Source organism: Triturus cristatus, chromosome 2_1 (assembly GCF_964204655.1).
Source record: "Triturus cristatus chromosome 2_1, aTriCri1.1, whole genome shotgun sequence".
NCBI lineage: Eukaryota > Metazoa > Chordata > Amphibia > Caudata > Salamandridae > Triturus > Triturus cristatus.
In genome coordinates this window covers 592,896,924-592,912,686 of record NC_140581.1, presented here as the reverse complement: position 1 = coordinate 592,912,686, position 15,763 = coordinate 592,896,924, and the positions used below count along the sequence as shown (strand labels likewise).

The following is a 15,763-nucleotide window of genomic DNA, read 5'->3' as shown; positions in this document are numbered from 1 at the left end:
TAAACATGTAGGTATGACGCGTTTTGGCCACCACATGTGGCCTTGATCACATACTACGTGTGCTGCACATTGAATTCAATACATAAACAACCTAAAACATCATGTGATAGACATTTGCCATGGCCATAGAAAACAGACTGTCAATATATGCTTGTCTATTTCATATTTTGTCAGTTCTTAGTATTAAATAGAATTTTCATATTCCCCAATATAACTGATATTACATATTAAAAACTAGAAAAGCGATGAATATACATTACTCCAATTGACCACAGTAATTGTGAGACTAATTAGCAATGTACTAAAAGCGTAAATGCGTTATATCAAATGTGTACTAATTTGTGTACACAATTAAAATGGGAGTGAAATAGCATCATAATGGTAATATTCATGTAGATGGCATTGTATTATCACTTATTAGTTCATAAACAGTAAATAGTGAAAGAAACACTTAGAATGAATGATGATAAAACATTCTAAAATAATTTGATACACTAGATGACTGAAAGCAGATATATAAATGGAAGATAAATACATATATAATGCCTACAAACGTCAAATGTCAAAGATTTAAGTGCTAATACAAAAAAGTGCCAAGAATTCTCAAAGTGCGTTGTGCATAGTGGTGTAAATTCATATAGAAAAATTGAGGCAAAACTCTTCTTTCTTATGTTTAATGTTAAATGCATAAACTTATCAGAATCCTAAAATGGTAAGTTGTAACCTCTACCATACAGCAAATTTACATCCGAGAGCATGAAATCCACAATTACTGTAAAACTGAATTCAAAATGTAATAATGATGACTCCTATTTGGTACTGTTAATAAAAAATTCATTTTTGACTTGCCTATATCTTTGGCGCCGTTTGATGAATCTTCATGAAATTTTCTCCTAAAAAGTGTGCAGATGATTTTTGTTGTGCATGGAAAGTTTTGGTGTGATCTATCAAGCGGGGGAGAAAAAGGGGGGGTCCAAAAAAGTGCATTTCCCATGTTAAGTCCTATACAAGCTTTGGACAGGACTACAGCCCAAATTACTGGACGGAATTATACAACATTTGTAAGCACGGTAGATTTTGCCAAATCACGCTTTCAGTTATCTGGTTTAAATCTGTTCATTAGTTGTTGAACAATGTAAGGGGAAAAAAATTAAGATATCTGTGGCCGCCACAGACTTTGCAAATAATATCAAACTTATGCAGGGAAATGCAGAGCTCTGATTGGCTGCCAACACTTCCGCTAGGAAGAGTTGGCAGCCATCTTGGGACTCAAATTACATCACTGATGACATCATCGACAGAACCACTCACACCCCCCCTACAAAACCTCACATACACCCACTGACCTATCCATACTCCCACTCACACACCCATTTACTCATCCAAAGAGCCACTCACACACCCATTCAAACACACAGCCACTCACCCATACACCTACTCACACAGCCACCCACTATCCCATACACTCACTCGCACAGCCACTCACTCACCTATACAGGTACCCCCACTTATTCACCCATGCAGCCACTCACACACCGTCACTCACCCATACAGCCTCTCAACAGAGCCACTCGGACACCCACAGAACCACTTACATACCCATTCACACATCCATACAAGCACTCACTTATCCATACAGCCACTCATACAGACACTCTCCAATACAGCCACTCCCACACCCACTCAGTTAACCAAACAGCCACTCAAACAACCACTCACCCATACAGCCACTTACACACCCAGCCGCTCACCCATACAGTCACTCACACAGCCACTCAGCTACTCACACACCCACTTATTCACCCATACAGCTACTTACACACCCACTTATTTACTCATACAACCATTCACACACCCAGCCACTCCCACACGGATTCACACAGCCACACACATAATATATATTAGAAATAGTATCACTCATTAATAGTACACAAAGTATTTTTTCAGCATATGTATATATATATTCACTTAAAAAACCATAGGTTTCACACACGTTATAGTTAGGAATTAGCATTTAAAAAACCTTGCAAATTCACTTAAAAAACCATAGGTTTCACACATGTTATAGTTAGCTGGACATTTCACTCGTAAAAAACCATTGAAATTTCCCCGTTATAGTTATTTCAGATAACTATAACTCGCGCGCCCGCAATCCACTGCTCATGACGTCACATATTACATCACTCACGACATGGTCAGTGGCATCACTCATGACATCACTGATGACATCATCCTTGTGATAGAGTGGCGGTCGCGCGAGTTATAGTTATCTGAACTAACTATAACGGGGTAATTTCAATGGTTTTTTACGAGTGAAATGTCCAGCTAACTATAACATGTGTGAAACCTATGGTTTTTTAAGTGAATTTGCAAGGTTTTTAAAATGCTAATTCCTAACTATAACGTGTGTGAAACCTATGGTTTTTTAAGTGAATTTGTAAGGTTTTTTTAAATGCTAAGTTATATATGTTTTATGATATTTGTTATATATTTATTTTACAATAAGCTACCTATGTATATAGTTATAGATTGACTGTATCCTGTAATATGGAATGGCTCGTTTAAAAAGTGTTTTTTTTTTTTTAAGGTTTTTCAACGTGCGCGCTCCCCGCGGTTTTTTGAAAACAAAATAAAATGTTTTTTTTCACCCTTCGGGGTCCTTCAGGGAGGCTAGGGGGTCAGGAACTCTCTACCCTGCCCCCTTTTCACGTTCTCCACCTTTCTTTTTCACTGTCACACACAAAACACACAATATGGCGGCCGACACTTCCTGATTTCGACCGATTCGAATGTTGTCTGACATGTAACCACCAATCAGAATTACGCTCGCGCACGTTATGGTGCGCGCACGGTGCGCGCACGTTGCGCGCTTATAGATATTTATGTACTTTTAACTGCAATTTTCTCAGGAACTACTGAACAGATTGACACCATATATGCAAAAGGCACATGCCTGACCTGAGGACTACCTCTTTGCCAAATTTCAAGTAATTCTGTTCAGCCTTTCGGGCTGTACCTTCGACTAAAGGTCCTATGGGAAAATGCATGGGGAAAACGCGTTTTGGGACCCCCCTTTTTTCTCAGCCCCCGCTTGACGAATCACCCCGAGACTTTCAGGGTAGGAGCTGAGCGGAGCGTCCCATTAGTTTTGAAAATTTCACGAGGATTCGTCAACCGGCGCCAAAGTTATTCAAAATAGAATTTTCTGATTTCCTATGGAAACTCGGTCCTAACTATAACTATCTACTGGCGACCGCCAGTAGATAATATATATATATATGTATATATATATATATTCACTGAAAAAACCATAGGTTTCACACATGTTATAGTTAGGAATTAGCATTTAAAAAACCTTGCAAATTCACTTAAAAAACCATAGGTTTCACACATGTTATAGTTAGCTGTACATTTCACTCGTAAAAAACCAATGAAATTCCACGTTATAGTTAGATCAGGTAACTATAACTTGCGCGCCCACAATAAACTGCTGATGACGTCACATATTACATCACTCATGACATGGTCAGTGACATCACTCATCACATCAATGATGACATCTGAAATGACACATTGTGGATTGCGGTCGCGCAAGTTATAGTTACCTGATCTAACTATAACGTGGAATTTAATCATTTTTTTACGAGTGAAATGTACAGCTAACTATAACATGTGTGAAACCTATGGTTTTTTAAGTGAATTTGCAAGGTTTTTTAAATGCTAATTCCTAACTATAACGTGTGTGAAACCTATGGTTTTTTCAGTGAATTTGTACGTTTTTTTAAATGCTAAGTTATGTATTCATTTTTTATTTTTTTTTCTGATTTTTCACCGTGCGCACACCCTCAGCGCACGGTGCGCTTCGCGCACCGTGCGCGCGCTGTGGGCACTCGGTGCACGGAGCGCGCTTACAGATATATATATTGATTTAAATGCTATTTTCTCAGGACCTACTGAACAGATTTACACCAGACCTGCAAAAGGCACATCTCTGACCTGAGGACTACCTCTCTGCCAAATTTCAAGTAATTCTGTTCAGCCGTTCGGGCTGTAGCTCGGACTAAAGGTCCTATGGGAAAATGCATGGGGAAAATGCGTTTTGGGACCCCCCTTTTTTCTCAGCCCCCGCTTGACGAATCCCCCCGAGACTTTCAGGGTAGGAGTGGAGCGGAGCGCCCCACCTATTTTGAAAATTTCGCGAGGATTCGTCAACCGGCGCCAAAGTTATTCCAAATAGAATGTTGCGGATTTCCTATGGAAACACGGTCCTAACTATAACTATCTACTGGCGACCGCCAGTAGATAATATATATATATATATATATATATATCTACAGTCCCAAAAAAAAACTTGACAATGCCTAATAATGTGCACTCTCCTTCACAAAGGTTCATAAAGCCAAAAAGTTGATTGGTGAAAAAGTTTATTTAGCCATAGCGGGTTTTTCGGCTATGGCTAAATAAACTTTTCACCAATCAACTTTTTGGCTTATGAACCTTTGTGGAGGAGAGTGCAAATTATTAAGCGTCGTCAGGCTTATTTTGTGGACTGGATGTGTACAGGGTTCCTCATACCCTGACGTACACCGATGCTGAAGAGTCCCAGGCATATTTATGAGGATTGCGGCTTTGTTATATTTATTTATATATATATATATATATATATATATATATATATATATATATACACACACAAAAATGTGTACCTACCTGTACATTTTTTACAAAGCTTATGCCTTTACCATGCATGCCTTTAACAAGAAAATGTAAGTATTTTACAGGAAAATATAAACCCTTTCTATATATATATATATATATATATATATATATATATAGAAAGGGTTTATACTTACCTGCAAAATACTTACATTTACTTCTGAAACCTTTACCACGCATATGCCTTTAGCATTCATGCTTTTATATGAAATTCATTGCAAAGGCATGTGTGGTAGAGGCATAATTGTAAAAACATGCGTGGTACAAGTAATGTGTGGTAATGGCATTCGCATTGTAATGGTGTGTGTTACAACAGAATACGTGGTTCCGCCATACATCTAATTTATTCTTGAATGATCTTAACATATCAGAAGAACCCATAATAATTTATGGACAATTCCTCTGTGGTCTAGTGAACAGATCTGGGAAACCCTCATTTTTTTTTTTTAAATATCTTTATTGCATTTTTATCTTTCCTGTTACATAGGTACTAAGTATCAGCACATATTCCATTTATAACAACATCCTTGATATTATGTCGCAGTTACATCAATCCAATTATTTCAATCACAGAATTATGACATAGTGCATGTTAACTTCGCAGGGATTGTCGTGCGTTTGTAAAGTATCATAGGCAGTATCTGCCCCCCTGTCCTGCCGTCTCATCATTAAGTAGCTGGACATATCAGTCAAATGCACCCCTTCCGTATTGCAATCTATAGTACTTTAGCTTGTCTGCCTCAGCTCCAACAGTGAAATCTTCACACAGTTATTTCTGAACAGGAAAGTGTGTGAGTACCGCGACCTGTTTACCAGTTGCGTACATTTAGTTTCTTCTTGTCTGTCTTTTCTGCTATTTTCTGGGAAACCCTCATGGGTAATCCATGTGACCAACTGGGAAGATTGAAGCAATGCAGTTTGAGGATAGTTACTATTTCTGTCTTTAGAAACACTTCGCACCCAGGTTAGTTAGACTGCCCTTCCTTTTCTGGATCAGGCAGACATTTAACTCGGGTTGGCTGTCCTCAGAGACTGGCTCAATTCCACCTAGGAAGAAAGCAATCGAAAACCAGGAAATTTGAAGATAATTGAATGCAAAGTTGTAGGTGACTGTAAGGCTGAATGAGACGTCTGGTCATTGGTGGACCCGCATTACAGCAGGCCCAGTGAGTGGTGAGTGATCAGTATGTCCTCTGGGTCCTTTAGACACCAGCATCTGGACAAGACGTCTGTTTCATTTGTACGTCTGCACCATATACATGCCCATACAGACATCAGAAAATGGGGGGAGGAAACACAGCATGCAAAGGGCTAGAGGAGTCCTTGTTAGTAACCTAAATAACAATTTCTGCACTCCTTTCCCGTCATTTTTCTCGCTGTGTTTGTCACATTCCTTCTCCTTTGCTGCACTCTTTTCCCGGCCGTTTTCTATGTTATATTCTCGTATGGGACACTTTTCGGTCCCTCTTCCTTCCTCCACTCATCTCTCTGCCATTTTTATCACTCATCCTGTTCTGTCTATTTCTCTGCTTTATTTTTCATATCCCACTCCTTATCTGTCTCTTGTACTGTTCTTTCAATGTCATCTTGTACCATTCTTTCCCTCTACATTTCTCTTTCTCGGTTTCCTTCTCATTCTTTTTGTCTACTCAACATCTGTCCCTTGCGTCTCCCCTTTCTTGCTCCTCTTACTTGTCGCCTCTCATGCAGTGGAGAATCCGGAGCTGGGAAGACGGTGAACACCAAGAGAGTTATCCAGTATTTCGCCAGCATCGCAGCCACCAGCGACCGCAAGAAGGAAACCGCTAATAAAGTGAGTGTTGTACTTCATCCCCGAAACCAAGATAGGCTGAACCAATCCCTGAAACCCAGGTGGATTGAGAATTGGTTCCCAATTTACAAAATAGTGAAATATGATTCTCAAAATCAACCCAGGCTGAGGGCTAGCCCTTGAAGCTCACCAGACACCGAGCTCTGGGTCTTTGTTTACACTGAAGCTTCATCCATCATAAGCCCCTCCAGTCTAGGCCAGTCACTAATTTTACCCCCTAATATTTCACAGACAGATGCTGTACCTCTAAATCTTACATCAAGGATTATCTGAACCGCATTTGTATTTACCCTTAGGGCACATTGGAGGATCAAATCATCCAGGCCAACCCAGCTCTGGAGGCCTTTGGGAATGCAAAGACCCTCCGCAATGACAACTCTTCCCGGTTTGTGAGTATTGTCCTATGTCTACAGGAGTATTCTATGTCTGCATGAGCGTAGATAACACCTAGGGCTGGCACTTCTTGTCAGCATTCCTGTCTTGCCTCTCTGTTTCCCTCTTGTACTCCTTCTCTCTACCCTCGCCCACTCTCACACCCTTGACCATTCCCTTTCTTCTTACTCTCCAGGGTAAATTCATCCGGATCCACTTTGGGGCCACCGGGAAGCTGGCATCGGCAGACATCGAAACCTGTGAGTGAGACTGGTTAGCTTTTGTGCAGTTTATCGAAGAAGATCAGGCCATGGTTGCTTTCGCGGTAGCATTTGTCCATTTATTTCGCACAATATTGTTTGACTGAACTCTCATAAAGGGTCACTGGTACAGGTATTTTGCTGCACAGTCTTAGGTTTCTTGTCAGTGTAAATGCAAATGCTGCTATTGTAATGATACTAAACTTTCATTCTACCCTGTACCTCTGGTCACACACAGATATCCCCAGTAGGCACATTATCAGATAATTTACCAGCTACTTTCTTTTTTGAACGTGACATATAGGTGCCGATTCCGATCCGGGAATTTTTTTTTGCGTACGACTCGTATCCGTATATTTTTACGTATGAATCGTACAAGTACCGTACAAACTGCGAAGTACGATTCGTACGTGAAAAATACATACGAATTGCGTTGGGAAAATGGTCCGAGAGGGAGCCGTAAATTTTTACGTCCGAATAGTGTCGGGAAAAGTGTCCGACAGGGAGCCGGACATTTTTACGTGCAAATCGTAAAACAGTAGTCCGAGCGCGCAAGTACGATCCGTACCGCCCGTCTGAATACACAACCACATGTAAAATGCCCCGTACGGAGCGAACGCTGTAGCCTACATGTACACGGGTAAACTTGTGCCCGGATACGAGTCGTACAGCCCCCCACACCCCGCACATGTCAGCACCGTACCCCCCCTCCGCACCGTACCCCAACACTGTAGCACAGCCCCTCACCTGTACACGCCGCATCCCAGGCCCGTCTCCCAGCCCCGCACCTGTACGCCCCGTACCCCAGGACCGTACCCCAGCCCCCCACCTGTACGCGCCGCACCCCAGGCCCGTCTCCCAGCCCCGTACCTGTACGCACCATACCCAAACACCGTAGCCCAGCCCCGTACCTGTACGCACCATACCCCAACACCGTAGCCCAGCCCCGTACCTGTACGCACCATACCCCAACACCGTAGCACAGCCCCGCACCTGTACGCACCGTACCCCAACACCTTAGCACAGCCCCCCACCTGTACGCGACGCACCCCAGGCTCGTACCCCAACCCCGCACCTGTACGCCCCGTGCCCCAGGACCGTACCCCAGCCCCCCACCTGTACGCGCCGTACCCCAGGCCCGTCCCCCAGCCCCGTACCTGTACGCACCGTACCCCAACACCTTAGCCCAGCCCCGTACCTGTATGCACCATACCCCAACACCGTAGCCCAGCCCCGTACCTGTACGCACCGTACCCCAACACTGTAGCCAAGCCCCGCACCTCTATGCACCGTACCCCAACACCCTAGCACAGCCCCCCACCTGTACGCGACGCACCCCAGGCTCGTTCCCCAGCCCCGCACCTGTACGCCCCGTACCCCAGGACCGTACCCCAGCCCCCCACCTGTACGCGCCGCACCCCAGGCCCGTCCCCCAGCCCTGTACCTGTATGCACCGTACCCCAACACCGTAGCCCAGCCCCGTACCTGTACACACCATACCCCAACACCGTAGCCCAGCCCCGTACCTGTACGCACCGTACCCCAACACCGTACCCCAGCACCCTTACCCAGCATCGCGTATGTACGGACCTTACCTACGCGAAAATGACTCGTACAGAACCAGGACACTGTAAAACAGCACAAGGAGGGTCAATTCGACTCGCACAACACCACAAAACACGTCAACATGACAAAATACATCTCTATGACTGACCTGGCACATCTAAACAGGCAAACAGAGGCCCTAAATCACAACCACCTCTTATAACACACCCACCACAAATTCAAACCCAGCCACACTCACAAATGGACCAATAAAAAGGGCCCACACACACAACCCATGAGCCTTTGCAACCGACTCACTGCTGCCAGACCCCACAGACAAACAACTGCACCTTACTTACACCTTAACTACACCTTCACTTACACACCTTCACACAACCTCATTCACAAACACCCCCTCTTCACATTCACACACACCTACACCTTCACACCCACAACCATCCACACCCACACCCCACACCATGCCCACAGACAAGAATCCAAAGTTCACAAGGGCGGAGCTGGACCTCCTCGTCAACGAAGTCATCAGAGTCGAGCCACAGCTGTTTGGAACATTGGTCAGACAGACCAGCATAGCCCAAAAAACAAGCCTGTGGCAGAGGATCGTCGACAAGGTGAATGCTGTTGCGCCCATCCGAAGGACCAGGCATGAATGCCACGCCAGGTGGTACGATCTGCGCAGGGCAGTCAAGAGGAAGATGAACGAGGAATACACCCAGAGTAACATCACTGGAGGTGGGCTGCCCCGCAGACCCGTACATTACCATCCCTGGGAGGAGAAGGTGATGGCCATGCTACCTCCGGTGGGAGTACACGGAGTCGAAGGAGTCGCAGAGCCTGGTGAGTACACAAACAACTCACGTAACATGGGGGGAATGCCATCCACACCACAAATACACCGAATGCACGCAACTTCCCCCAAGCCCTCACCGCACACAACCACACTCTAAAACTATGCTCATGCCACTAACGTCTCCATGCCCCATTCACAAATAAAGGCAATGCCATGTCCCAGGCCACACCAACCACAAACCCAAGACTGGATGTCCGAGATGCTGGGAGGGTGGGGCTCACACAACACATTGTGCAACTCCGAAGCAGACACCAATGCCCTCAGCCCATATGGCCTAGGTACATACCCATGCACCATGCCCAATGCACAGGGACTGGCAAAGTACTGACAAGGTAGCTGACACTTGGCCCTGCTGTATGCAGCACAAGGCCCTTCTGTGACCACTGTACACTCAAACACCAACTACACAAGCTCAGATATCTAGCACAGGCACTCAAACTCACTGTCATGCCAGCATGCACCATGAGGGGACAGACACATCACCTGGGAGACCCAATGACAAATAACACTACACCCAACAGCAGGCCCGGTCACACACCCCCCCTCACACAAGCACACACCCAGGCAGGCAACGGATTTACCCACTCTCACAATGGACATGTGACACAACAAGACCAATCCATCGCCAAAAAAGCACCCGAGCCAAAATTCTACTGGTCAAACACTCAGGAGGACATACCAAACTGTCCCCCGCAACATACCCATCCCCAAGTGGACATTGAGAGGAATGCTAGGCACATCCAACTACCTGGAGGATTTGTGACAACAAGAATATGTATGAAACATGGATGTGGCATGAAACAGCATTAACATTGTCTCTCTCTCACACACAGGGCAACGTCATCGACCTCCCCCCAACAATGGGGGGGAACAATCACAGTCCCAGGCTCAGCGTGAACATGATCCCACCGGCAGCGACGACTCTCACCACTCCGTGGATGACCCCGACCAACATGGCCCCTCTGGTGCCCAAGCCCCTGCAGCACCTGCGTCAGGTACATCTGTGCCAACCACCACCCCCATTCCTGGCACATCCCAGGAAATACCCAGGAGCCCTGCTCGCACTGAACAACACAGCCAGTCTGACCAGGAGAGACAAGGTTCTCCGGGCACCCAGGAGGAGGCAGACAACCCCGATAATGCCATCCCTCAGGGGTCCTGTAGAATTGATGTGCCCACAACGGCAGGCCAGGCTCGTGTGGGCATGGGGGTGGGAGTGGAGGCAGGCGGAGGCGCGAACCTGACCAGCCAGCTGAGGGAACCGGTATGTCACACATACACCACATCCAGGACACATACCGGCGTGACACCAGGGGCATCAGCCAGGTAGTGTCGAGCCTCACAGAGATGAAGGGGACCCTCGACGAGATGAAGAACCTGCAGGCCGAGCAACATGCCAGTCAACAACACCAAGGACGGATGGAGGCAAGACTGGCTGAGCTCCTGGCGGTGCAAACGGACATGAGCCGTTCACTCCGTCGGATTGCCGACAACATGGGCAACCCTCCCTGTGACACCAGGCGAAGACCAGCACCTGCCACAGGGAGGGAGGAGGAGGAGGAGGAGGATTCGTCCGACGGAGCATCACAGACATCGTCAAGGCCTGCATCTGAGGGTCCCTGGAGGAAGGTGGGTCGTCCACGGAAAAGACCGTGAGAGTCAGCGGACCATCCACATCTCCCAGGTCACCTGGCCTGGCACCTGGCCCTCTGGCGCAACAGCACCACCTCACCCAATGACATTCTCTGCCACATGGACTTGCTGGTCACAGTCTGACCAATGATGACCAACACTGTGATCTGGACTCTGATAACTCCAACTGACAAGGATGCCATCTCCCCCTGTGAACTTTGGATTCTTTGCACCCGATAGAGCACCTTACTTCATCCACCAAAAGACTCACCCCACCAAAAATAAATACTTTATTTTGTCATGAGATGTTGCTGTCATTTGGCATTATTCACCAACATATGTGTGTGTAAATGTCAAACTATGCCTGAGTGTTGAACTCACTCCACACATCCATACCCTGGGATCGGAGCCTGGTACAGGACACACAGGGGTCACAATGTATCATTCAATGCAGACATGGAGCACAATACTCACCTGTGATGGCCTCAAGCTGCTGAGGGGGTGCATGCAATACTGTGCCGACAGACCTATTTGGAAGAGTACCATTAAGGCGTAGAGGTCATGCCTCATTCGGAGGTTCCTGGGGAGGGAGTCCCAGGTATGTGTTCCCAGGTGGGAGAACTATGTCCTGCATGCTGGAGTACGGTGGATCGGAAGAATGGTGGCCAGGTCAAGGTTGGATGCATGGAGATGGCACTACGGGGTCTCGGATGACAGTGGTACAAGGTTGGTGTTGGGTCGGGGTTGTGGCCTGCCTCCTGAGTGTGGGTAGGGAGTCTGAAGGTCATCCTGCAGCGCACAGTGATCCATTGCAGCTATCTCTGCTGGACGGTGATGTGGCTGGGGCGCGGGATGTTGCAGCTGAGGTGTGCAGATGTAGCCTGGATGTGGACAAGTGTCCTGGGAGTTTGGATGTGGCTGCCCGTAGAGGGCAGGGCAGTATTTGACACAGATGTTGTCGTGGACCTGGGGGATGGTTCGTCTTTCCTTGGAGTGGATCTATCTGGAGATCATGTGCATAATGCAGAGGGTGTTGCAGTCTGAGGCACAGATGCTGGTGATTACCATGGCAAATGTGAGCAAGCAATCCATGATGCACACCTTCTTGTGTGCATGGACACTGGGTGCTTGTGCGGGGCTACTGCGGGGCTACTGCGGGTGGGACACAAGCAGTTGACCCAGCTGTAAGGGGACAATCCTCAGATGTTGACCTCAGTCCTGTACAAGTCCAGCCTCAGGTGGCTGCTGTTCTGCCATTCATCAATGGATCTCATGCAATCTAGAATATTGGAACTGGCAATGTCTGCGCCCTTGGTGAGGGTGAGGAGCACCTGGCTGTCAATGGCATACGAGTTGATGATGAGGTTGTGTGCGCATTTGATGGTGGAGAGGGGGTCCTGGACACATTGTAGTTTGACACGCTGACAGATGATACCTGTGCCATGTGCCTCACAACGACAGCATACTACATGCAGAAGCCTTGAGTCCCTCTCCCATGTCCTTGCCGGGGTACAGAGCCGGTGGGGAGTAGGAGGGACATGACTTGGTGGGTGTGACAGGGCCTGGAAGGCATGGCAGCGCTGTGTAGGCAGTCGGAGTTGCACACTCATCATGCAAAGGTGTTGTGTGTGTGCTTAGTGTATGCCTGAGAGCTGGCGGCAGATGTGTGGATGGACATTGCTTGGAGGGTGGCTGCAACATCAGACTGTAGTGTGATGTGGGTCATGCAAGGACATGAGGCTCGTGCAATGTGCACGTTGCATGTGCAGACGATCCAGCCTTTGGGACGGCGTGGCCACAACAGTGGCACAGACAAGCTGATGACAGCCAAATGAATGGGTTGATGGAGGAAGGGAGGAGCATCTTTGATGTGTGTGTGTTGCCAAATCAGGAAACTTCGTGTGCCCTTGCTTCAGTGGCTGCAACAGCAGGCAGCATGTCCTGGAAACTATGCCACAATTTCCACACAAAGACTAGCATGTCAGAAAGGACTACTGAAACAGGTGTATGTCAAGGAAGGAGTGACCGGTTTTCAATGGCACACCCAGAGACAAAGGATGCACAATCCCCAAAGATGACTGACACCGGATCATGAAACTGAAGGCCAAGCTGCGCACAGGAAACACACCCCAGAAGGTGTTGATGGCCCGTTGTGGGGACCAACATACCAAAACACATACACAGCCATGGACGTCATGCAGAATAGAGAATCAAATACATGTAGAACAGCATGCAGGTTGCTAATCTACACATAGACTCATATGCACAATCCTTGACAACCATGCCAGAGATGGTCCATGCACAGTGGCAAGAGACCTGCATTGACAGAGATGAGGCACCTTGGAGGCTGAGGAACACCTTTATTACTCAGGCTCACACCTATGGAAATGCATCAATATTAACAGACTCACATGGTCTTTTGGATTAACATGTGGGACCTACACTGGACACCCCCTTCGCAGCACAGATGCTGTCAATCCATGGGAGTGGCACACAAGTGAAGGGGGTGAGCCAAACATCCCCTGCTGCACACGGAGAGGCTGCAATTCCCCATTGAGCCTCTCATGGTGATGTCCCGCAATATGTCCACCCGTAGCCTCCCGTATGTTTCCGAGGGAAGTTGTACACACATAGATGCCTTCATCAAAATCCACAATCCCATAACAGATGACTGTCACGAAGTGTGACTATCAATTCATGTGAGTCATGCTACATGTTATGTGCCCCATGGTGAGTCGACATGTATGCATAGTAACAATACCTGCACAGGAGCAGTGCCCACACATTACAAACAACTACCACACCCAAAAAGCATTGCTGCAATCCTTACCCAAAGGAGACTTCTCACCATGTCCGTGCATGTAACGCTGATTCAGCACACGTTGTATTACTCATGAGGAATGGCAGGAGCACAACGATGCCACGAGCAGACAGCATGCGCAAATACCTGGGGATGAGAGACACACAAGAAGTCAGGAAACACATAGTCATCCGCATGCATGGTCATGTACTCTACATGAATAAGGTTGACACCATGCTAGTTGTCAATTGAGTGTGTCAGCTAAAATGTGTGGAATGACATCAGCACTCGAGTGACACATCAGCACACACCTCAAAGTCACTTCGCATACAGTCAGCTGGACACACACATTGCACCACATGCCACACAAGGCTCCAAGCGTACACACTCAGACCCAGGGACTCACCATTATGAGAAGAAGTTGCGTATGAGCTGACTCCGGATGTCCTCCTCCTCCTCCTCACTTGCCTCGTGACCAAGGCCCTCATCCTCCACGGGTGGATGTTCCTGCTCATCGGGATCCAGGATGAGTGGCACAGCTTTCTCCACTGCCATGTTGTGCAGCATGAAGCACACGAGGAAGATTTTGCAGACCTTCACCGGTGCATATGGGAGGGACCCGCCAGTCTTGTGGAGGCAACGGAATCGGCTGTTCAGGAGGCCAAACGTCCTCTCAATCACTCGCCTGGTCTGCCCATGGGCGTTGTTGTAACGGTGATCTGCAGCTGTTCTTGGGTTGCGGAGAAGCGTCACCAGCCATGGCATGTTGGGCTAGCCAGAGTCCCCTACATGGAAACATCATGTACAGAAGTGGGTCAGGAGATGCCGTCACATGCTAAGATACTGCTGAATACTGGACAAACAGAGTCTACCCACCAACAAGACATGCTCGTTCGTTGTGCAGCTGCAGCATCATTTCTGGCACCCTGCTACGCCTCATGATGTAGGCATCGTGTGCTGACCCTGGAAAACGTGCACAGACATGGGAAATCACCATGTTAGCAAGACACACCACAAGGGCATTAATGGAGTGGTAATGTTTACGGTTACGAAAGGCTACCTCCTGTGCCTGTGGTGGTACCAAAGCCACATGTGTCCCATCAATGGACCCAATTACATGGGGCATCCCTCCCAGGGCATAGAACTCACCCTTGATACCTGTCAACTGCTCAGGAGTTGGAAAATGGATGAATTCATCCAGGTGCTCCAACATGGCTTCTAAAACATCATGCAGGACACGGCTGAACATGGTCTGGGACATGCCACCCACATCAGCTATGGTCAATTGAAACGTACCGGTGGCAAAGAAATGTAGGGCTGACATCACCTTCATCTTAGGGGTCAGCGCAGTCGGATAACTGTGTCGCAGTTGGAGGTGTGGGGCCAGCCTGTTTGTCAGGTCCACAATTAACTGTTGGTTGAATCTGTAGCAGCGTATGCAGTCACGTTCCCTCATGGCAGCCAAGTCTGGCATTGGTCGGGGGAGAGGCGGTGCCCTGCAGAAATTTGGAAGGAATAACGAAGATTGAGTACATTACTACACCAATGTCAATGAACTGAGCACATGTTCAACAGCTAATACACATATGCTACATACAGAGTCTGGTCTGTGCAATACATCCTGCACACGTATGCCAGCCAGGTGATACTCCTACCAAGATCCAGCTACAAACGTGGATTGTCAAGGTCTACATGACATGCCATGAAAGTAGCTGTGGGCCAGTGTGAGTGAACAG

At 47.3% G+C, this 15,763-nt stretch overlaps 1 protein-coding gene across 1 annotated transcript in view; it reads left to right on the top strand.

Moving 5' to 3' along the window:
* LOC146865664 (myosin-6) overlaps window positions 1-15,763 on the top strand; it is a 353,172-nt gene that overhangs the window by 167,878 nt on the left and 169,531 nt on the right. Inside the window, exons 7-9 of the mRNA XM_085632498.1 lie at window positions 6,427-6,529; window positions 6,844-6,936; window positions 7,116-7,179. Of these exons, the coding sequence (XP_085488624.1) occupies window positions 6,427-6,529; window positions 6,844-6,936; window positions 7,116-7,179 (260 nt within the window). The remainder of the gene's footprint in view (window positions 1-6,426; window positions 6,530-6,843; window positions 6,937-7,115; window positions 7,180-15,763) is intronic.